Source organism: Syngnathus floridae, chromosome 20 (genome assembly GCF_059516105.1).
Source record: "Syngnathus floridae isolate MCC-2025c chromosome 20, RoL_Sflo_1.0, whole genome shotgun sequence".
Classification (NCBI taxonomy): domain Eukaryota; kingdom Metazoa; phylum Chordata; class Actinopteri; order Syngnathiformes; family Syngnathidae; genus Syngnathus; species Syngnathus floridae.
Window position 1 is genome coordinate 1,850,590 of NC_142432.1, and position 21,522 is coordinate 1,872,111.

A 21,522-nucleotide genomic window follows, 5' to 3' on the forward strand; every position below is an offset into this window, starting at 1 on the left:
TGAAAAACAAATTGCTCAGTTTAATTCAAGTCAAGTTTCTCAGTTGAACAACTATTAATGCAAAAACCTTTGGATAAAACATTACAGATTTGTGCAATAGTATACTTCTTTGGTCAGGCTTTTTTATTCAAGGAAGAAATCCAGTCTTCATGATTCTACTAAATATATGTTATTTAAAAATACCTGAGGTGAACAAGCATTGGTTTGTTAATAGCTATATGTGATGTCATGATGATGTACTCATAAGGACAGAATACAATGCACTTAAATATATGATATTCATATTTCTAAATGTAGAAAAATGTACAATTCCATAAATACTGAATGTTTATACTAGTTTAGCTGGTATGTGCTGTACTTTGTTCAGGGGAAGTGCATCTTACGGCTCCGCCACAGAGCCAGTCTTTGTGAGGTGAAAATGTGCGTGACGACACTGAGCAACATCAGGAAGATGGTCATTGACATCACGATAACATAGTGGCTGATGCTGTGCGGGAAAAAGAGAAATTCAATTTCATCAGATCTGGATTGTAATTGTAAAGTCAGAATTTCTAAGATAGGAAGTTTTCAGTATCACGTTACCTTGTTCCAATATCTAACCAGGTGCCATAGTCTTGCACGAGGAAGAAAAAGTGCTGTGGGTAAAATAAACATAAAAGGCTTCATTAGGTTGGAAAGTAAATTAATTTAGTTTACACAGTACATCAGAATGTAAAAAACAAAAACGTTTTACCAGGGCCATCACGTCAGAGATGACCAAGACGATCAGAAATAAGCTGCAGGTTGAAAATATGATTACATATGTAAAATATCAAGAGTAGGTGTTGAAGTTAAACATGGACAGAAATAAATGAACACGTACCTTCTGGATGACAGCTGTGTTGTAACTTGAATGGTCTCAAATGTACACATCACGATGATGAATGGAATGATGATCTAAAAATCAAACAAGGGCATTAGTGGTGACCATTGATAAGAAAGTCAATCCAAAAGCGTTGTACTCCACCTTCCACATCATTAACCCTCCCATAAGGAAAGGATTGAAGACTGTGAGGAAACAATAAACAGACGTTGGGTCAAAACTGAAAGAAAAGGAGAAAGAAAGAGTTAAAACAAATTCCAAATTTAAAGTCTTACGACTTTAGATACACCTGCATGATTTAATGACATCCAATATGAGAGTTGTAACATTTTTGTTAACTGCACAAGATATTTCAAACTTCATTCCCTCATTTAAAACACATATCATACATACCTGTTGATGGACGCTATGTTGCCTGTGCCAAAAAAAGCTGTTATTATGAAAAAAACCTGAGGAAAGTATGAGGTCAAGGACAGCTACATGGCGCTTGTGGTTCTACATTCTTGCAAATGCCATTAAGGATACAAAAAAATAAGATCGGCGGATGTCATCCAACTTCAGCTGACGAATTTTGGAGATGTCAATGTTGGCAGAGAAATCAATAGTGGAGAGCTGGAAGACGTATTAGATCACATTGAATCACACATTTGAGCTTACATAGATAGTTTGTTGAAATCTTGTCCCTATTAAGTCCTAATCTTCTTTATATCGGCTCAAAAATCATTTGGAACGATATAACTTGTGTTCTATATTATACCTCTTGCCTTCCAGAGCTGCCCTCAGCAATCATGGCTTCCTGTTCAATGTTGATCCACACAAACATCAACCAAGACAACACCGGAGGGAACAAAGCCTCGGCCCTAGGTAAGAAATGATGCATGTTAGTTGATTGTTTATGCACAAAAGAATACCAATATATTGATGAAAGTTTTCTCTTCAAGCATGGACTGACCCAGTGCTGAGCAGAAGGTACGTGGCTGTGAGCGAGAGGAATATGCTGAGAAGCCGGTGAAACAGGCGTGTGGAGCTCATCAATGGAACAGGTATGGAAGATGCTAAAAAAAGCAGTTTGTTTTAGTTGGAGAAAAAAAAATTGAGTCACACATTACCTACCTAACGTGAGCCAACTGACGATTTGATTGACAAGAGGCAGACCCTGTTTCTGCTGCAGGCTGGAGTGTGTGAGGAATGGCACGAATGCACACATGGCCACATGCAGAATCTATTCAGTCACAACCATTAACACTTTGCCATTAACAAAAATACAGTCATGCACAGAAATTAATTAACCACACTAACCTGCATGACAAACTGCTGTTTATCACTTAGGTGTAGTGATGTCCTGTTCCGTGACGGCCAAAGGAAACAGCATGATACCAAGATAGTAAGCAGACCTGCACATATCCTAAGAAAAAACAGGTAAATCTGTTATTTGTATTCTTGATTTATTCTAGTGCTTGTAGTTTAATATACTCACACCAGATGCATGTTAGGCTCTCTTCCCACAACTGGCATCAGGGGGAAAGCAGCCAAACAAAGGCAGCTCAGAAACCAGTTCACACAACTCCACTGGAAATAATAATAATAATACACTGTGACCAGTGAAGCAAATAGACATCTTATCACTATCTTGCCTACCTTAGCCTTCTCAAAAAGACCTGACAGCATAGGCCAAAGAGACAGGACAGCCAGACCCACTGTCAGCATAGCGCGATGGAAAAAACTCACCACCTGAGGGCAGTAGAGGATCAGTTTATAATCTTGATGCTTCATTTTAGTTCAAATAAATGAGTTTTAAAAAACACATACCAGTAGTTCAATGCCGAATGCAACCAGTATAAAGTAGCCAAAGCATTTCCACAATGTCAGGGAAGGAGCTGAGTGAATCAAGTTTTTTAGTGTGTTGGACCTGAAATGGAAAATTGTGATTATGAATTTCTGCAATGGAAGACAGGCAATGACAAACAAAGTGAAGGCCTTTCAATTTTATCAATGTATAAGCAGCCTTCAAATGATCCAATTAGTGTGCAGCCAGCCAACTTGACTTTAGATTTGGAATGTTATTAATTTTGGAATCAATAGTTTGTTTTCACTCTTTTGAGAATGATAAATATTTTGAACCATGGCTTTATATGATTCAAAGGACACTCACTCTTCAAAAACAGAGTACCATATGGGCACGGGTAGCAGGCAGTAAATATAGTAAGTGAGTGGACTCCTCTGGATGAGCAGGAATATGCTGATCACCACCGAGACACACACGCACAGCCTCCCCAAGGTGTGATCGGATTTCTGTGAATGCAAAAGTCTCACATGTAACTTGGAAACTCATTGTGTAATTGTAAATGGACTCAAACAAACCTGCTTGAGGATGTCGGGATGCATGTTTAGGCTTGCATGAGTCTTTAGAATAATGAGGACAACGTATGAGGTCCACCCCACAAATCCCAGCACCACGCTGGAACCCAAGAAAAACCTGTCGTAGGTGTGGTAATAAACGAGGCCTTCGAGGGCGTCTGATATCAGAGCTTGGCAGAGTGAGATCTAGAAAAAGAACAAAATCATCAAGGCGTCTACCTTCCTAATCGTCATCTGTTTACAGTATTATTGAATGTAAACATTTTATTTGGCCGCGATACTCACAGCATCGTCATACTTTTCCAGCTGAAACAGTATTCTTGCTTTCTGAATAAATTCTGCTTGCTTAGGCTCACTCAGTTTTCTGATAAACAAATAAGTAGATCACATGGATGAAAGGGCATTTTTAATATATTCCTGAGGAACAGCAATTAGGGGTGGATTAAAAGAAAACGTGCAATTGAGATTATTGTACTTACTGGTAAGGGGTAAAAAGACAAGACAATGTTGTCTCTTTTTTCTGCTTCATTTTCATCTAAGAAAATATATTTAAAAAAAATAAACAATTCAATAATTGGCATTTCGAAAACAAAAATGTAACATTGTCACTTAGCTGTTTTTACTACTACTATAAAATAATTATAATGTGCAAACAAATACAAAATAGACAGTTGAGCTGTGCGGTACCTCACCTTGAACTGCTCCAAAATTTGAATTGCATTAGTGTACATGCATTCTGCTTTGAAATGGTCGCTGTTGTTCAGGTAAAGAACAGGTAATACTCCCTGAGGACACACATATGTAATAACATTAATAATAATAGAAAAATAAAACCCTTTGAAAACATCATGAGAATATTTCAAAGCAAAGAACCTTTATTGCAGACTCAAATGTACAAAAATGACTGTGCTGTGAGTAAAGTAGCAATACTCACGACAGAGTTGACAGGAATGGGCACACCAATTAGAGATGCCATGAGAGGAGCAATGTCAGCCTGCAGCGTTGAAACATATAGCAAACCTTTAGCCATATTGTAACATCTCTCTACCGCAAGTTATTATTTTATCATAGAGATATGATCTGGTTGAAACACAGTAACCACACCTGATTGAGATCAACTCTTCTGAGGTGCTCCAGTTTCCAGTCTGGGGTATAAATGGGGAAAACAAAGCATCCATTAGCTCCCTCAAACGGTACATGTAACAAATTGTGAACACTTTTAATGCAATTTTGAACCCTAATAGCTTTTTATGAGGCCACCTTGCAAATAGCCATCCTGGTAAAGTTGATCTTCAGTCACTTTGTGGGGTCCTTGTAGTCCAGCCCCCCAAGCCACAAAAGGGGTGAGCGTCTCTGAGGGGTGACCTGCACCATGAGTACCTAGCAAAACATTTGAATTATTAGGACATCTGAATAGATTAATTTTTGATTTTTATATGCATATTCTTTGAGTGTGCTACCCCAATTGGTCATGCCGTGATCAGAGGTGAAAACAAAAGCTGTTCTGCCGTCATTGCTGAAGAAGTCTTCAATTATAGACACCAGTTCAGATACACCAGAATCCACTAGGCCAATATTGCGTTGGTACTCTCTACACGAAAGATCAATAATACATTGATGAGGTTGTTTATTACGACGACTAGAGCATTGTTATTAATAAAATCAAGAACTGACTGGGACATTGGTCTGTGAGCGTGTCCATTTGTGTCGATACCCAACAGATGCAGAAAGAAGACGTTCTTATCCTGAAGCAGGCTGGCCTTCAACGTGGAGTTTGACTTTGCTGATTGAAAAAGTGACTAAAAGGAACAAACGGCATAATTATATCTCATTGGAATAGAAAACAACACTGAAAATGCTATCATACTTTGACTTGAGTGAAGACCCAGCTGTCTAGCCTTGATGCATCTGTGGAGGCAAAGTCCTCTTCTTCTGCTGGATAAGTGTGGGTGTACACATGATCTCCACTCGCCCCTGTAAGTATGGGGGGGGGTGTCATTAATTGTATTGAAAACTTGTCCAGCACATTTAAAATCCAATTCAATGTGACCCGACAGAGTACGTGCCATACCTTTAGCAAACATGGGCAGAATATCAGGGCTGCCCCAGCACCACGTATGTCTGCTCTCGTTAAACACAGAGTCAAACTCCACAGGGTTCTCCTTCCAACCTGATGGCAGACACACAAAACCATGAATACTCATGAGTGCACAGACACGATACTTTACACAATACACACCTCTCGCAACAGAACTGACATCCTCGTAAAAGCCAGCAATAAGAGCGACATGGCCAGGACGAGACTCAGTGGGAACATGGGTGTGGGAGACACCCCAAGTACCTCGTTCTTCAATGATAGTCCTGTTACAACAGAAGCCACAATTGTCACTCACAAGAAGTCCTTTTTATTGTTTTGCTTGTTTCCCAACCTCAAGTAAGGAGCTGTGGATGAGCCATTGGGATGCAGGGTGAAGAGGCTGTCTGCTCTAAGGCCATCAGCCACAATCAGCACCAGTCTGGAGGCAGGTGGACTCAATGGTGTGGCCATGGGTGTCATCCCGTAGACCAAAGGAGAGGTGAAGTAGATATCAAAGATGGACACAAAGAAGACTACATGGACTGTCAGGCCCACTACTAAAAAGGTGATCATCTTCATTTTGAGCCGTGACAGTCAACCGTACTTCAAGTCTGCAATGCAAGGATAGAGAAGGGGGATTCAATATATTTATGGTCCACCTCTTTAATAACACAATGCAGATACAAATTGTTGCGTACAGTTTTCGCAGTGACTTTTTAAGACAATGTAATACTTCGTTTTATTATATGACTGCAAATGAAATTCCACTTTTAAATCACAGATGCGTGTAACATAAGAAGTCATTGATCATTAAAAATAAATAAAATAAACAAATGAATGGGAGACACGCACCTCCAAATCCGGTTGCACTACTCGTTCGACTTGTCTCGTGAATAGATTTGGATCAAAGATTCAACATGATCGTTTCAACTTGAGAAAAACATCCATCTTGTCCTAAAATGCGATTTTTTTTTTTAAACTAAACCAGCAATCCTTTCTTTCTATTACCAATGAGATTAGTTTAGAAACAGTGTACTTCCTGGTTGTGACATATTCGCTGACGTAGCGCACGGAGGAATTGTGGTTACAGTAGTTCTAGTGAATGTACCCAATTTGCAAAGCAAAGTTAACGCGAGAAAGAGTCAACCATTACGCCAACCACATTAAAGCTGCTATTTAATACTAAAATAATAAAATCCCAATTAAGAAAATAAACGCACCTCTCCGCGACTAGGCTAAGCTAGTGGGGGCAAAGTGTCAAACCATTACTTGATTGAAGACTGTACAAAGATTTCTCTCATAATAAAACCCTGGTACAACCACCCAGTTTGGGAACTTAGGTAATTTTATGGCTACTGCTTGGCAGCTTGGTTCAGAAATTATATTAATTATAAATAATTTTATTTCCTGTACAGTACGGCAAATTGCGATACCTTTGATGAGAACTTTGCCCCTACTAAGGTGGCCGTTAAGTAGGCACGTCCCTTAGCCGAGCTCAGCAACAGCGCTGCCCCCATTAATTTTAATGGGGGTGGTTGCCATTAAAAAAAATAAAAAATCTAAGGCAATAGTCCTATTTTGTTCGTCATTTCAGGAATCATATTGTTATTTAACTATTTTTTTCTTTAAATATGTTTCTGTTGGAAACAGTCAACAAATGTCACATGACAAGTGGTAGCCTGGCAATCACTGTTAACGCGAGAATCGTATTCCAGCTAGCTTGACATCCCATTCAGGAAGCAGATCTGATTAGCCTAGCTTTAGGTGGCTAAAAAGATCGATCTCTTGCAAACATGGCGTCGGTGAACCCATTTAATCTCAGTGATTCGGAAGAGGAGAGTGAACGTCGACCCAACGAAACAGTTGACACGGAGCGTAGCCCGAGTGACGGGGCGCCGGGGCCGCCGCCGGGTATTCCCTTCTCCCCGTCCGCCGTGCCTCCGACTCTGCTACTGTCCAGCCACCGAACGAGCCCAAACGGGGAGGGCATCTCTGCCTCTACCGCGGCCACTGCCTCTATGGCTGTCAGCGCCGAATCGCGAGTGTCGGTGGATGTCATCGCGGCTCAGCTACTGCGTGATCAGTACATCCTTACGGCCCTGGAGTTGCACACAGAGCTGTTGGAGGCAGGAAGGGAGCTCCCTAGGTTGAGGGATTATTTCTCCAACCCGGGGAACTTCGAGCGGCAGAGCGGCACTCCACCTGCCAAAGATCAGGGAACTGGACCTGGTGGACCTTTGAGTAAGTAGTAAAACGATGCAGCTGTCGTTAAACTCTTGGGTGTTGATCTTTTCTAGTGCACAAAACAAGCTAGTATTTAGCTCTTGGAAGCAGTCTAGCGTTAGATATCAGCTTCCTGCACCTGAAACCTAGCACACACTGCACCAAATGATCAACCGTGACATTAATTATATGCCTCTTCAATCTCTATAAATGAATGCACATTTTACTTGAAGACAATCTGAGGTCAGAGGTCAAGACTTGGACAACAAAATGCCATTGTACAGCTGCAGGACTTGAACAAGTGCCTTTCATACTTTTACGTCAAGGCATGGCATCAAGCATAACTGTCAGAAAAGTACAGTATATGCTATCCTGTGTTAAATGTTTTATGATGCTTTCTTCACAAACATGACATAAAAGCTCTCTTGTTGTGAACCAGTAAAGTCATGCAAAGTTTTGTTTCCAAATTATGCCTTCATAATCCGCCATTCGGGAGATCATGTGATTAGTGGAATGATCTCGGCCCTCGTGCTTGTTTGACAGGATTTACTGTTACGATTGTGGCAACCAGTGGAATGTGTTCACACGCTTTGAATACACTTGCATGCTATATTTCTTTTCTGTACTAGGTTGCTAAGTTATTTCTTTAGTTACAATAACATCGGATGGAACACATTTTAAAAATGATTCTGTGATTGTCTTTGCATATATAGATCGAGCAGGCAGCATCAGCACCTTAGACTCCCTGGACTTTGCTCGATACTCAGATGATGGCAATCGAGAATCAGACGAACGGGTGGCGGGTAAGATGAACCTGTGCTGGCACAACACAGAGCTTGACTTATGTGATGGATGGATGAAATGAAAACAGCTGCATCAGTGGCTGCAGAGCTGATGTAAATCGTGATCTAGTTTTACATATCTTATACTTTTACGCTCTGGTTTAATGTCCCTCGGCTTACCACTTGAGACATCAAACTGGTCAATATGGTCAGGCCTGAATTAATTGTTGAAGCATCAATGGAAGCGTGCGTTCTCATTTTAAAGAGTTAAGGTGGTATTTTTGGGTACAGGAGCTTCACACAACTTGCACGTGGTCCATTTGTGACACAGCAGACTCACGAGGTTAGAAAGTAACAGCTGAGTGTGATTCGTAAGCACCTTTAAAGGCCAGTTGTTACATGGTAAGCAGCTTGGAGAGGTGTGAATGCAGTATGATGAGTCAATCTGTCTTTGGTTCGCAAATAAACCCTCAATATTAATGCAGCTGGAAAGGTACAGCCATGTAATTGTTCTCCATGTTTATTTTTGAGGGTCATTGGTTTCCCAAATGTGTAGCAGCACCACCTTCCCTTTCTACCTTGCAAAAATTTGCCGGCCCACAGCTGTCTGACTCGGTCGGGCTTCTCCTGACGTTGATCAAACCCCAGTTGGCAATACTGGACAAGTCACTCCATCCAGACTAGCTATTTGTTTCATTCTTCTCCCCTCTTTCTTTCCTCAGGATTGAGTTTTATTTTGAATTTTGATTGCATGTTGTGCACTCGTGAGCTGCAAGCATCCGTCCGTCTTCATGATGGTGGTACTTTCATTTTAATGTCTCACACGTGTAATGACTTGACATATTTTTTTGATTAAGTAAATAAACAAAAAAATCCTATACCAAATGCTTTAGCATCATTGATCAGTGCACAACAATGCAATATTTTTTTTCCACTCCATTTGTTAAACTTTACTGTGTGGTTTCTTTCTTTTTTTCATATAAAACAACCTACCTTCAATTTCTTTGTTTTATTCTTCTCTAATCATAGTCATATTTTTGTGTGATTTTTTTTTTCTGCTGGTTGTCATTGCGTTTTTTTAATAAAGCATTAGTGCATACATGCATATATAAGAGTTTGGGGATTATTTAACTTTTAAATGGTATGTTTTCATAAATAAACATGGGTGACCTCTAACTTCTTAGGGATAGTGTAGTCAAATTGGATCAAAGTATTTTGCCTGTGAAATCCTTTGTCCGACAGCTGCAACAAATTGACATTTGTAAATATGAGGAGCACTGTATTTTTTTATTATAAAAAAAATTGACAATTAGTATCGACATACATTTATGTTTGCTTTATTTCATGAGCCTCTGCTGCATGTGTTCTTCAGATCCATGGTTTGCATGCACCCTCTTGTGTTGTTTTATTTTTTTGACTTAATATATTTGCAGTGTTTTTCACTCCCATCTTTGTTTTATTTGTGTGTTTCCTTGTCTTTGTTTGGATGCACCTCCTGGGTATGCGTCCGTGAATGCGTGTGTGTGTGCGTGCGTGCTGTCACTCTCTGTCCAGTGCTGGAGTTTGAGCTACGGAAAGCAAAGGAGACCATTCAGGCTCTGCGCGCCAACTTGACTCAGGCAGCAGGTGTGGCGCTCTTTAAACTTCTTCTCCACCCGAGTCCTTTGTCACGTTTGCTTCTTTTCGTCTAAAGAGAATTCCCGAACAATGTTGAGCATCCAACTGAACTCATCCCATTTTTTTTTTCTTTCTTTCGTGTTCAGAGAACGACGTGCCCTCTCAGGAGAGAAAGAACTTCAAATCAAGCCCTGAAATTCAGGTGGGAGATCTTTAACTGGTGGAAAGGTTTAAATGTTAAGAGATTTTACTCTCTTTTTTTTTTTCTTCAAATCCCATTTGCTAGCTTCTTTGCTTTCTTCCTCAGGAGCCACTACGCCCACTGGAGAAAAGAGCCTTAAACTTCCTTGTGAATGAATATCTGTTGAAAAATGAATACAAACTCTCATCTATCACCTTCTCAGATGAAAATGATGATCAGGTAACGCTTTTTCTTGCAGCAGAACGTTTTTTTATTCAAATGGAAAATGCTATTAATATTCCCCAGCTTTAACCATGTACAGCAATCTAATTAGACTTATGTTTTGAGGTTGATATTTTTATTTTCCACTGGCAACCAGCCCAGGGTGTGCCTCGCCTCTCTGCCCATCAGCTAGGATAGACTCCAGCTCACCTCTAATGAGGATATAATGCAATAGGAAAAGCAAATGACCAAGCGGAATATGAATGCTCCATGCCTTTTTTTTTTTATTTTAGGATTTTGAGCTGTGGGATGACGTTGGCCTCAACATTCCAAAGCCTCCTGATCTATTGCAGCTCTACAGAAACTGCGGTTCCTCTCTTTCCCCAACAAAGGAAATGGTTGACGTAGCGGTAGGAGATGATTTTGCCGATATCACTGGACACTGTACGGCTCAAGATCCCCCGAGGAAGCCTGACCTTTCGCAGCAGGTTTGCTTAATCATTTTTCCTCTAGCGGCATGAGGTGAAAAAAAAAAAAAAAAACACCTTCAAAAAATGTGATCTTGCTCTTAAAATGACATTCTCAAAATATATTATTTTTATTCCTTTCATATAGCAACAGGCAGAAGTCGTCCAAGAGTTGGAGTACCAAATCAGTCTACTCAACAGTGAGAAGGAGAGTCTAGCTGAGCAGATGAAAAAACTTCAGAGGTTTGTCTGTCTGTGTATATTTCAGTGATATGACCTCTCTGCCTATTTTATGGAACTTGCACCCAGTTTGCTTCACTACATTTGAAGATGATGTTTTACGACCATCCATAGTCTCCTTTTTTCCCACAGTGAGCTTCAAACATTGAAGCACACGGTCTCCTCCCCTCCTCTTGACCGAAGCGCCCAGAATACATCTAATCCCGCATCCTCTTGCACCGCCGCCATCACTTCCTCCGCTGACCCACCCTCTGTGGTAAAGTCATTGTACATTTCCCACGCTGAACTTAGGCCACGAAAGCCTTTTGGGGTGTCACTATGTTTTATAGTGGCACATTGCACCTAAGCAGATGTATGTCCTCTCCTCAGCCTTGTGCAGATAACGGACAGTACCTGGATGTCCGGCGTGTTTCAGAGCCTCAAAGTGAGCCTTCCTCGACGCAGAACACACCGCAATCACACAATAAGATTAAAAGTCGGACACCTGAACATTTTGATCAGCCAAACAGGTGAGTGGTTAAGATAGCAGCTGCCACTAGATGGCGTGAGAGCTTTACATTTAGCCCAGGCAACTGTTTGAATGGAATCATCTATGATGTGTTTTGAACGCATCAGTTACTGTTTTTGAGCTTTTCTTATTTGTGTCTAACCCAGGAAATTATCCCCGGCATTCCAGCAAGCCCTGCTATCCTTCTGCCGAATGTGCTCAGACAGCCGCCTTGGGGCAGAGGTTAATAACACTCATGCATTTTGATGCCAACATTCTAAGCAATCATCACACTAAGTGTAACATTGCTGTCATCTTCAGGTATCTCGTATAGCGGATAGCGAGGAGAGCGTGATGTTAATGCTGGGCCGCTGCCTTCCTCATATCGTCCCAAATGTCCTCCTCGCTAAAAGAGAGGTAAAGCCTTGTCCGCTCGCTTCGTTTTGTTCACCCTTCTTTTTAATCATCACAACACCATGCTTGTTTTACATTACATTGAATAGATAGGCACACTGCAATGAATATGATTCATGTTAAGAATTAAAAGTCAGCCCGTTGAGTGCCAGATGGTTTATTTTTAGCAAATGGCATTTTTCAGAACCCAATAGGTGCATCGTAATAAATTAGAATATTATAATACTATCATTAATATCTTTTTTCTTATTGGTGGATACCCAAATAAAATGTGCTCACTCTTTGCTGATTGACGTGTGTCCATCTATTGAGCGTTTATCATGCAGGTGTCCTTATTCGGCGACTATCATCCTGCCTCTTGTCCGCCACTCATGTTTGCACTCTGTTTGCCTTCACTGGCTTTATTTTTCTTCTCTTTTCGTCTCACTCATTCTCTCACTCTGGTGCATGCATCTCCACTAGAGAATGGTTGCACATCTTTGCCAGGTGAGTCCTTCAACACGCTCATCTGCATGGGTCTTCGCACAACCCCAAACATGCTTCTTTTTTTTTCTTTCTTTAAAGTTCTACTAAAAAGTTCCACTTTAATTGCTCCATTTTAACTTGTACTATAAACAGTTCCTTGTTTTAGGAATCCTTATTGTGAACATTAATCGTGCACCCAAGTATTGAAACCTGATAGGAGCAACGTCTTGACACTTGGCCTGCTTTGCATACATCGCTACGGTGATGTTGTTTTAGTCAACCACCAACAGTTAGAAAGAATTTAATCTCTTTGTGAAATCAAGAAAAACAGAACAAAGTGCAAGAATGACAAAAACACCCCCATTCGAACACTGAGGGGTCTGTTTTGCGATGCAGACTTTGTCCTCAGTTCGTTAGACTCATTAGCCGTGACACACACACACACCAGTTGCTGCTTGAATATCCTCCCACTACAAACGAGGGGACACACCTTCATTTGTTCGATTGTGACACTTAAGAACAAAAGGCGTTTCAAATGGAGGAATGATATTTTGAAACACTGCCTGCCACCTGGCTACACTTATCAGTCATGGTAAATTATTAAGCAAAATGTTTTTTCCCCCCCATTTGAATCTTTTCTAACATGTAACTATCGTCCCAATAAAAACCTTGTCTGGACCTACAGATAATTGTATTTGCTACTCATTTCTATTTTTTATTGGTGTGTGCGTGTCACTTGAACTAAACACTTTAAAAAAATGACTATTTTTGCTCCCCCCCTCCACACTGGGTTGGGCCAGTGTGACTCATTACAGCCTATCTTTAACCATATTCTCTCTCTCCATTAATCCAGAAGGGTGTTGGGGTTTTGTGCACTGTTCCAGCACCAGGGCAGGAAAAATATCATACGCTCCTGGAAACAAACAACACATTTATAACTCAGTATGCACTCTCTAATTTGACTCAGTGCGTGTGTGTGGCGGGAATGTCAGGCTGACCACACTTTGGGAGCCTCACATCAAATCCAGATCTTTACTCTGCCCGGAACGTCCGTGAACTCTCTCTGAACTCTTTAAAAGGGCAGATTTTTTTTTTTTCTTTTAAAGCAAGCGAACTAGGGTGTTGCCATCGTTGTCTTCCTATAGACGGCCGAGTTTTACAATAAGAGTAAGAGTCACTACCAAAACAAATTCGTCGGTTTAATGCCAGTAAGGTATTTGAGGTTCACGTTTTTCCAGTTTTCTCGTACTTGTGTTATTTTTTTTCCCCCCCAGTTGCCTGCTTTCTCTCCTTTCTTTCTGCCTTCTGACTGCCATTTCCCTGTTTGCTCTTCTTGGCCCAAATGATTGACAAAGCTGGCTTCCCTTCTCCATTTTTATTCTTCAGGAGCTGATTCCTCTCATCCTATGTACCGCCTGCCTTCACCCAGAGTCCAAAGAGAGAGACCAGCTTCTTCACATCCTTTTTAACTTAATCAAGAGACCAGATGATGAACAGAGGTGAGAACACTGAAGGTGTAGATTGCTCTCAAAAATTTGAATTTTATTATTGCTTCTTTTTGTTTGTTAACAGACAAATGATCCTGACGGGATGCGTTGCCTTTGCGAGGCATGTGGGTCCTACACGTGTTGAGGCAGAGCTTCTTCCTCAATGCTGGGAGCAGGTACCCTTCACACGTTTTTTGTGAGATGGGGAGGTTGACAGCTTCTTACAGAATTAAAATGCAGTTGATGATCATCAACTTTGTTTCCATTCTACGGCAGCTGCATTTAACATTCTTACGTCCTCCTTTTTCCAGATTAACCACAAATATCCAGAGAGAAGACTTCTTGTGGCGGAGTCTTGTGGAGCCTTAGCACCATATTTTCCTGTAAATGACCATTTCTATTGTTTTGTTTTGTTATTCATAATAACACTAATAATAAAAAATGATGCATGAATGAAAATGTCCCCACAGAAGGAGATCCGAAGTTCGCTCGTGTTGTCCATGTTGCAGCAAATGCTTGCAGAGGACAAGGCCGACATGGTCCGAGAAGCTGTGGTCAAGAGTCTTGGGATTATCATGGGTTACATTGATGATGTTGACAAATACTCCCAGGTATATATTTGTAGTTTCACCCTCAAAGTAACCGAAACTAACAATTCTCCATTTTTTAAATTTTGCCGGTGTGTATATTTTTTTCTTCAGGGTTTTGAGCTGATGGTGCTGTCACTTAGCGATCCTTCAGAGCGGGTAGTCAGTGCTGTCCACCAGGTCTTCATCCCCGCATTCGCTGCGTGGACAATGGAATTAGGAACGCTTTACACTTCACTCATTCCTTCTCTCTTGGCACGTATTGAGAAGCTCTTCATGGTGCGTGGTAGCTTTCTGACTATTTATTAACATGGATTCTTTACGCCTGCTCTAAGAGTTGATTATCCCCATTTTTGTAGCAGGGGGAGCATGGCCTGGATGAGTACAAGCTGCATGTGTTCCTATCAGCACTGCAGAGTCTGATCCCTCCACTTTTTGCTGTGGTGCTGCAAAATGCGCCGTTCACCAGCCGAGCCAAACTCCACGGCGACATACCTGCAATAGAAGGTACGTTGACAAGGCAGGATGAAACAGCTGTGTGTTCATGACCTGTTGCCGTGTGTTTGCAGTGACTCGCTTCCCGAGACCGGCTTCTCCCCTTCAGGATGTGGCCACCATCATCGGTAGCAGGGAGATGCTGAGCGCCCTCTTGCTTCTCTACGACCACCAACTGGAGCATGAAGGGACCACCGGATGGGAAAGCCTACTTTGGGTGGTCAACCAGCTGTGAGAATCGCTCATAAATACTTTAAATGTACACAGACATCACATTTATTGACTTTCTGTTAACTTTGAAGGCTTCCTCAGCTTATAGAGATTGTGGGTCGCATCAACGTTGCTTCTTCCACCTGCGTTCATGAGTTCTCTCGCTTCTTTTGGAGGTTCTGTCGAACCTTTGGCAAAATCTTTACCAACACAAAGGTGAATCTGAGCTCTTTTTAGATACTCTTCAGTATTTCTAATCAATTTACCGACTTTGTTTGTGGCAATGATGTTTTGCAGGTCAAACCTCAATTCCAAGAGATACTTCGTTTGTCTGAAGAGAATGTTGGTGAGTGGCTGAACAATGCAATTGCTGACACATTAAAATCAAGGCGATCCTATTTTTTTTCCTTTGTTGTGAGAACTTGAAATAGTTATTGACCTAGATTGCTATGGGTTTTTCCCCCCTCAATAGATGCTTCATCTGGAAATGGCATTCTTACTAAAGCCACCGTCCCCATCTATGCCACAGGAGTACTGACCTGTTATAACCAGGTATTCATAAAGTCTTTTTCCCCTTTGTCAAAATGTGAGGTGGTGGAAATCTAGTCAACAATTTACGCATCTTGTCATTTTTGCCCCTCTTTGTATTAGATATGAGTCATTAATTTGTTTTTCTTCTGTCGCTAAAGGAGGAGGATCGCAAGTTGTTAGTGGGTTTCTTAGAGGATGTTATGACAACCCTGTCTTTGTCCCACGCACCTCTTGACAGCTTGAAAGCTTCTTTTGTAGAGCTGGGGTGAGACACACACACACACACGCACACAAACACACACAGGTTGCAGATTAATTTAAGGGTTTCATCTTCTTTTGTTTTTTTTATTTTAGTGCTAATCCAGTATACCATGAGTTACTACTCACTGTTCTTTGGTACGGCGTAGTACACACCTCTGCATTGGTCCGATGCACCTCAGCGCGGATGTTTGAGGTAAAGACAAAAAGCAAACCAAAGCATCAGTTGAAACACTTTTATTTCATGTTTATCTCCAATGCTAAAGACTGTAAATGTACCTCGGATTGCTGATGATGAGTGCCTGGATCCCACTGTTTTTAGCACCTCCAAGTTCTGATCAGGCATTTCACTGGTCTCAAAGCTCACCGCATAAATATCTGAATATGTCACTAAAATGCTTAAGTCAGCAGAAGAGTTTTGGAAAATATAATTTAATTGGACGTGTGTTCTTCACAGTTTCAGGACTTCAGGTCACTCATGAAATCCAATACCGCAGTTGTTTTTAAACGTTGCTGCCTGTTAGCCATTTTCTTCCTCCATGCAGTTGAATTGTATTTTTGCCAAGCTCCAGGCAGTGAAGTGCTGACAGAAGCAATGTAACCAAACCCTAACGAATCACATCTACCTGCCCAACGAGATGTTGGCACACGTTCAAGTAGTACATTTGGTGAGGATGTGCTGTGGTCCTAACAGTGGAACCAGGCCTCTCTTGATGTAAACTTGTGGAAGGAGGAGTGCTCAGCTGAATTTGTTCCCCTCTTTTTTTTTTCTTGTGAAGCACTTCTTTGTTCACACGCACGCCTCACTGTCACCATCTCATTTGTTGTAGCTCTCCACCATTGTCCACATAACAAGCAGTTGTAATGTGGCGGTCAACCGCAGAACCTGGATCAGATTACGTTATTGTCCTTTATTTTGGACTGGATTCAATCTGATCTGGAGTCTGTTGTCACAGCCCACAGATTAAGATTTTTGGCCATATTGACTGTTGGGTGTTCGTTTGGAAAAGCTTGCTTTCTATTTGTTGCTCCTTGTTTTACCTCACCTCTTTTTTTCGTTTTCGTTATTTCACTATATTATTTATTATTTTCTCTCTATCTATCTATCTATCGGCGGTGTCGCTCACTCTTGTCCAATGCACCGCGCTCTTCTGTGACATCACGTCTGGCTCTGTCCAACCCGATCAGCTGCTGGTGAAGGGGGTGAATGAGACGCTGGTCGCTCAGAGAGTGGTTCCTGCTCTCATCACACTGTCTTCCGACCCTGAAATGTAAGTGGATCAACAATACCGACAGTAACGGTTAACTGCGCAGCGTCTCTCCCCCCCTTCTCTTTGCCGCCTGACAACCATCACACTGCAGCAGTCAGCCAATCTAGAGCGTACATCAATCTTAAAACTTAAATTCATTCGATGCCATAGACGTCCATTGTTTGACTTGGATGCCGTTGGCTTTCCCTGAAGTGTTTGTTGAGAGTTGCACGTGGATAGGTTCTTGGCTGAGCATCGCATAACGTCTTTCATTGTCTTGTCAGTTTCCATGAGTGGTCTGGCTTGTTTTTTTTTGTTTGTTTTTTTTGCACACTGCTCTCAATTGCACTACCCCAGCATGCATGACTTCTCTTCTCACCCTAATCCATTGAGGCTGAGGCCCTCCTCCTGACCAAACCCTCGACTAGTGTCTGGTTTTCACCCCCGACTTTCTCCATTTTTTTTCTCCTTTATTATCTCTGCTACCTTCTGTTATCACCTCCCCTACCCCTCTCTCTGTCTCTCTCTCTCTCTGTCTCTCTCCCTCCTCCTCTCTCATCTCTGTGGCGGGTTTGCAGTTGATTCTCCGAGGCATGAGTGAAGCATTAGTTGATCGCCGGGCGGCCCCGGCCCTTATAACTCTATGCAATGGGCCTGAATTGTGAGTCACTCGACAACAGAACACCTTCATCAAAACAAATCAAGCAATTACAATTTTACCTATCACTTCCTTTTTCCTACCTCTGCCTTGTGGATATAGCATTAGGATATTTTCTTCACACAATATTATAAATATTCTTAGTAAATATGCAACTTTTATACTATTCATAATACCAATTACCTTACTTGTTTCCCTATTTAGGTTTTTTTTAGTCTGATTATTTATATATTGCATTCTAAAGTAAGCAAAGATATCAAACCCAGCTGAAAATGCGGTTTTATGCTTTTTTTTATGCCGTACCTGTCGTTAGAAGTTCTTTCACTGCCCTACAGTTTTCATTTCATTTTATGACGAGTCACATAAACACTTCTCAACCAGATCAGCAAAAATGTTCAAAACCTGTAAAAATTTAACACGCAGCCATCAGCAGAACTTGTCTAAATGTTTAGTTTACGCAGCTGGCATCAGCACTTTCTTTCTGGCCTTCTTATATTATTACAGTATTGTTATATTTCACAGCCTCTCACTCATGGAGTGGATTTTTTTAGACAATTTTTGTGTAGGTGCCTTCAATGGTGGTTATGAATGGTCACCTCACCTCTTTGTGTTGCTCTCCTGCTGTATTTAGCTCTGTGAGGATATCCACAATTCCTGCCTTTGGTACCATCATGGAGACGGTGACACAGAAAGAGGTAAAGAGTCCAAAAGATCTCCTCAATTGTGCACCAATGTACTAACACATGTTTTGTTTGTTTCAGCTGCTGGAGCGTGTCAAGATGCAGCTGGCATCCTTCCTGGAAGACCCTCAGTATCAAGATCAGCACTCTTTGCACATGGAGATCATCAGGACGTTCGGACGCGTCGGACCCAACGCCGAGCCTCGCTTCAGAGACGAATGTATGCGAAATGATGAGAGCAAAAAAAAATCCTATATTTGGTATTTACTTTCCATTTGTGCTCCTCGGTCCAGTCGTACTGCCGCACCTGCACAAACTGGCGCAGGCTAACAACAGCCAAACGGTGGATAGCAAGAGGATTGACATTGCCACCCAGCTGTTTGAAGCCTACAGCGCCCTCTCCTGCTGTTGTATCCTTTGTCGGGGGTCATTTCACATTTCGCCGTGCTGGTCTGATAGCGCCCTTGATTCCTCACGGTACGCATCAAGAGTGGCCCTCTGCTTGTGGCCCAGTTATGTGTGTGTTTTGGCAGAGGTCTTCTGTCGTTTGGCAGGAAGTAAAAGAGAGAAAATACATTTGGACACCCCCCCCCCCTTTATTTTAGGAACGAGATGTAATTACAAGGTTGGTTAAGCAAAGGAGAGCATGAAGGAGGCTGCAAGAGGAAGAGCGTGAGAGAATAGCAAGTGAACATCAGCTCGGTTCTGTTCCCCCAGAATAGCGTTTCGATTTCCCCCCCACCTCCTTCTTTTCTCTTCTCCTGCTACGTCTCTGTGCTTCTTGTCTCCCCCTCCCGGAAGCCCCCCTTCCCCCCTCCAGCTCGCAAGTTGGCAGCAGCGCCACCGGTCGGAGGTTCATTCCTGTGGCTCATTGTCAGGCTGTCATTTGACAGTGCAGGCTTAGTTCAAACGTATGGAGCTAACCTCAGAGGCTTTACCTCCCACGACAGCACGCTCACTTCTCATCAGCACCGCAGCCTCTGAAATTGAACATTCACATCATTGTAAAAAGTAGAGGCGCTTTGACTGTGTCCCGCTTGATGTCACTGGCTCAGACAGGTGGTCATGGCCATGGAATGTTTGGCGCCGTTGTTGGAATCTTGCATATATAGCCCAACCACATTTTTGGGAAGTAACTTGACATTTTGATGGGGTGTTAATCTGTGATTGGCCGACGACCAGTCCGGGGTGTAGTCCGAAATGAATGGAAAGGAACATTTTGACTGGCCACTTAGACTATTTCCCAACAGATCAATAGGCATCTATATTAGACTATTGTCTGAAGCTACTGTATTGTTTGCAAATCGCTTATCCTTAACCTAACACACACAGTCATATCCGAGGAGGTGATGATCAACCACTTCCTGCCGGGCCTTAGGTGTCTCCGGGCCGACATGGAGCAGCTCTCGCCAGAGCACGAGGTCAGTAAACCGCTCGCACGCACGGTGAAGTCGTGACCATGTGACACTCCACCCTAAGCGCTTGAAAACTGCTCCAGCTTTTTTTTTTTTGTGTCTCACGCGAGCTCTTTTCATGTGAGCATTTTTCCCAAGGTGACTAACAATCAGCTGACGCTTGAGTCTTTGGAATTTGTTTCCAGACTGTCGCCCTATTAAGGAACCTGCAAACATACAAATACCTTCTTAACGTCATCATCGTGTTTATGTGTCATTTTTATTTCCCTCCATAGGTGATTCTGAGCTCCATGGTTAAAGAGTGTGAGATCAAGGTAGAAAACAGAGGAATGGGAGATGCACAAGGGTAAGAGGAAGTGTTTTAATTCCAAAGGGGAAATCATTGATTTTAAAACATCTGGTAATGCAAACGCATTGACACTGGAGGATTTTCATATTTATAACCGATGTTGTAGTAGGTCAACGCAAGTACGTGACAAAGCAAAGCTTCACGATGCTTGTCGTTTGTAGCTCCATGTCTATCGCATCCACGTTGGTGGGCGAGGATGCCAAGACCAAGTTCCTGAGCAAGATGGGTCAGCTGACTACGTCGGGCGCCATGCTGGCCAACGTTTTCCAGAGAAAGAAGTGAACGCCACGCCACGCTCCTTAACCGCAACATCTGATGACCGTCCCCCATCTGCTATTGCTCCACGTAGATGACCAATCAAATGTAACGTGCACTTTTAACAGATGGACGGATAGCGTTGACTTGCTTTCTTTCTCAGTCAGTGTTCGTTTGACATCTTAGTTTACAAAAAGAAACACAGCAGAGGGTAAAAGTTTAGTATTCCATAAGAAGCGGGACATCTTTCCTGGACATTTCAGGATGCGAGGGCATCGTTGGAACGCAATGAACATGTTTTCATCGGAGGAGGAAGCAAACAGTACCTGCACGGTGGTCACCTCTGATTTTTAGCAGGTGCCATTTTGGAGCTAACAATGGACAGTCAATGATAGTAAGTATGTCTAAGCAAAACGAAAGGCTTCGATCCTTAAAGTGACTACAAATGTGTGTGTGTGTGTGTGTGCGTGCGTGTGCGTGGATGCGGTTCCGAAACATCGCCTACTTGAAATTCAAAATAATGGTCTTGCCTTTGTTTCCTCAAAAGTCTGTCTCTGCTGTCCATTTTGATAGCTTCTATTTTATAACTTATTTATATCTTATTGAAAGAGAACACACTTTATTTCTAACTTCCAAAGACATTTGCACTTCATTATTTTGTTCCTAATTAGCGTTGTTCTTATGCATGTTCACGGTCACTACTGTTGTGTTAATTTTTTTTTTTATGCTTTGATTGAGTTTGGGTCCATTGCGTCCACTCTTTCTAATTGAATAGTGGATATTTGATTGTTTTTTAGGGGAGAGGAAAGCTTGGAGGAATACGTAAATAACTATCATACATTGAACTGAATGGTCGGTACTTGTGTATATTTGGAATCTGTGTCATGGTGTAATAAAAGATCGTTTGTGTATTTACATCCCACTTATCAGTTATTCCTGTTGGCACAAAGGG

The 21,522-nt window shown here is 41.9% G+C and overlaps 2 protein-coding genes and 1 long non-coding RNA gene across 7 annotated transcripts; 2 read left to right on the plus strand and 1 right to left on the minus strand.

Moving 5' to 3' along the window:
- Positions 1-105: 105 nt before the first annotated feature.
- pign (phosphatidylinositol glycan anchor biosynthesis, class N) lies at positions 106-6,806 on the minus strand. Its single transcript, XM_088363008.1, has 29 exons — positions 6,150-6,806; positions 5,650-5,908; positions 5,460-5,581; positions 5,292-5,390; positions 5,088-5,194; positions 4,895-5,019; positions 4,681-4,811; positions 4,481-4,600; positions 4,325-4,365; positions 4,155-4,214; positions 3,913-4,005; positions 3,700-3,755; positions 3,506-3,584; positions 3,224-3,406; positions 3,015-3,154; positions 2,672-2,771; positions 2,501-2,593; positions 2,340-2,431; positions 2,162-2,267; positions 1,976-2,084; positions 1,815-1,917; positions 1,620-1,722; positions 1,388-1,474; positions 1,256-1,311; positions 1,007-1,082; positions 863-936; positions 734-776; positions 583-635; positions 106-487 (listed from the first exon to the last, which is right to left on the minus strand). The coding sequence occupies exons 2-29, from the start codon at positions 5,874-5,876 to the stop codon at positions 364-366; spliced, it is 2,802 nt and encodes a 933-aa protein (XP_088219134.1). The 5' UTR covers positions 5,877-5,908; positions 6,150-6,806; the 3' UTR covers positions 106-363.
- On the plus strand, positions 1,632-6,156 carry LOC148380676 (uncharacterized). Its single transcript, XR_015854585.1, has 4 exons — positions 1,632-1,726; positions 1,804-1,905; positions 2,192-2,281; positions 4,942-6,156. It is a non-coding gene; the product is annotated as an uncharacterized LOC148380676 (long non-coding RNA).
- Positions 6,807-6,903: 97 nt separating the features above from the next.
- Positions 6,904-21,487, plus strand: relch (RAB11 binding and LisH domain, coiled-coil and HEAT repeat containing). Of its 5 annotated transcripts, none has more exons than XM_088363003.1 (31): positions 6,904-7,538; positions 8,234-8,323; positions 9,857-9,928; positions 10,066-10,121; positions 10,227-10,340; positions 10,616-10,810; positions 10,938-11,032; positions 11,162-11,285; positions 11,399-11,538; positions 11,684-11,759; positions 11,838-11,933; positions 12,393-12,416; positions 13,782-13,894; positions 13,968-14,058; positions 14,194-14,265; positions 14,353-14,493; positions 14,584-14,748; positions 14,829-14,976; positions 15,039-15,195; positions 15,267-15,390; positions 15,472-15,520; positions 15,647-15,726; positions 15,864-15,970; positions 16,060-16,159; positions 17,792-17,874; positions 18,503-18,566; positions 18,633-18,771; positions 18,845-18,961; positions 19,884-19,972; positions 20,242-20,312; positions 20,477-21,487. In XM_088363003.1, the coding sequence occupies exons 1-31, from the start codon at positions 7,091-7,093 to the stop codon at positions 20,595-20,597; spliced, it is 3,561 nt and encodes a 1,186-aa protein (XP_088219129.1). In that variant the 5' UTR covers positions 6,904-7,090; the 3' UTR covers positions 20,598-21,487. The 5 variants fall into 5 exon arrangements, with proteins under 5 accessions (XP_088219129.1, XP_088219131.1, XP_088219133.1 ...); XM_088363005.1 differs by lacking the exon at positions 17,792-17,874 and adding an exon at positions 17,152-17,234 and having other exon boundaries at positions 14,832-14,976; XM_088363002.1 differs by lacking the exon at positions 17,792-17,874 and adding an exon at positions 17,152-17,234 and having other exon boundaries at positions 6,910-7,538.
- The last annotated feature ends 35 nt before the right edge of the window (positions 21,488-21,522 follow it).

Bases quoted from the DNA above. Each gene is read 5' to 3' on its own strand.
- pign (XM_088363008.1), bottom strand. From the start codon at position 5,876: ATGAAGATGATCACCTTTTTAGTAGTGGGCCTGACAGTCCATGTAGTC. The intron at 1,918-1,975 runs GTAGGTAATGTG...TGCTTTTTTTAG, and splicing joins CGTCAGTTGGCTCACGTTAG to CATCTTCCATACCTGTTCCA. The intron at 1,083-1,255 runs GTATGTATGATA...CTTTTCTTTCAG, and splicing joins AACATAGCGTCCATCAACAG to TTTTGACCCAACGTCTGTTT.
- relch (XM_088363003.1), top strand. From the start codon at position 7,091: ATGGCGTCGGTGAACCCATTTAATCTCAGTGATTCGGAAGAGGAGAGT. The intron at 9,929-10,065 runs GTGTGGCGCTCT...TTTCGTGTTCAG, and splicing joins CAACTTGACTCAGGCAGCAG to AGAACGACGTGCCCTCTCAG. The intron at 15,521-15,646 runs GTGAGTGGCTGA...CCCCCTCAATAG, and splicing joins TTTGTCTGAAGAGAATGTTG to ATGCTTCATCTGGAAATGGC.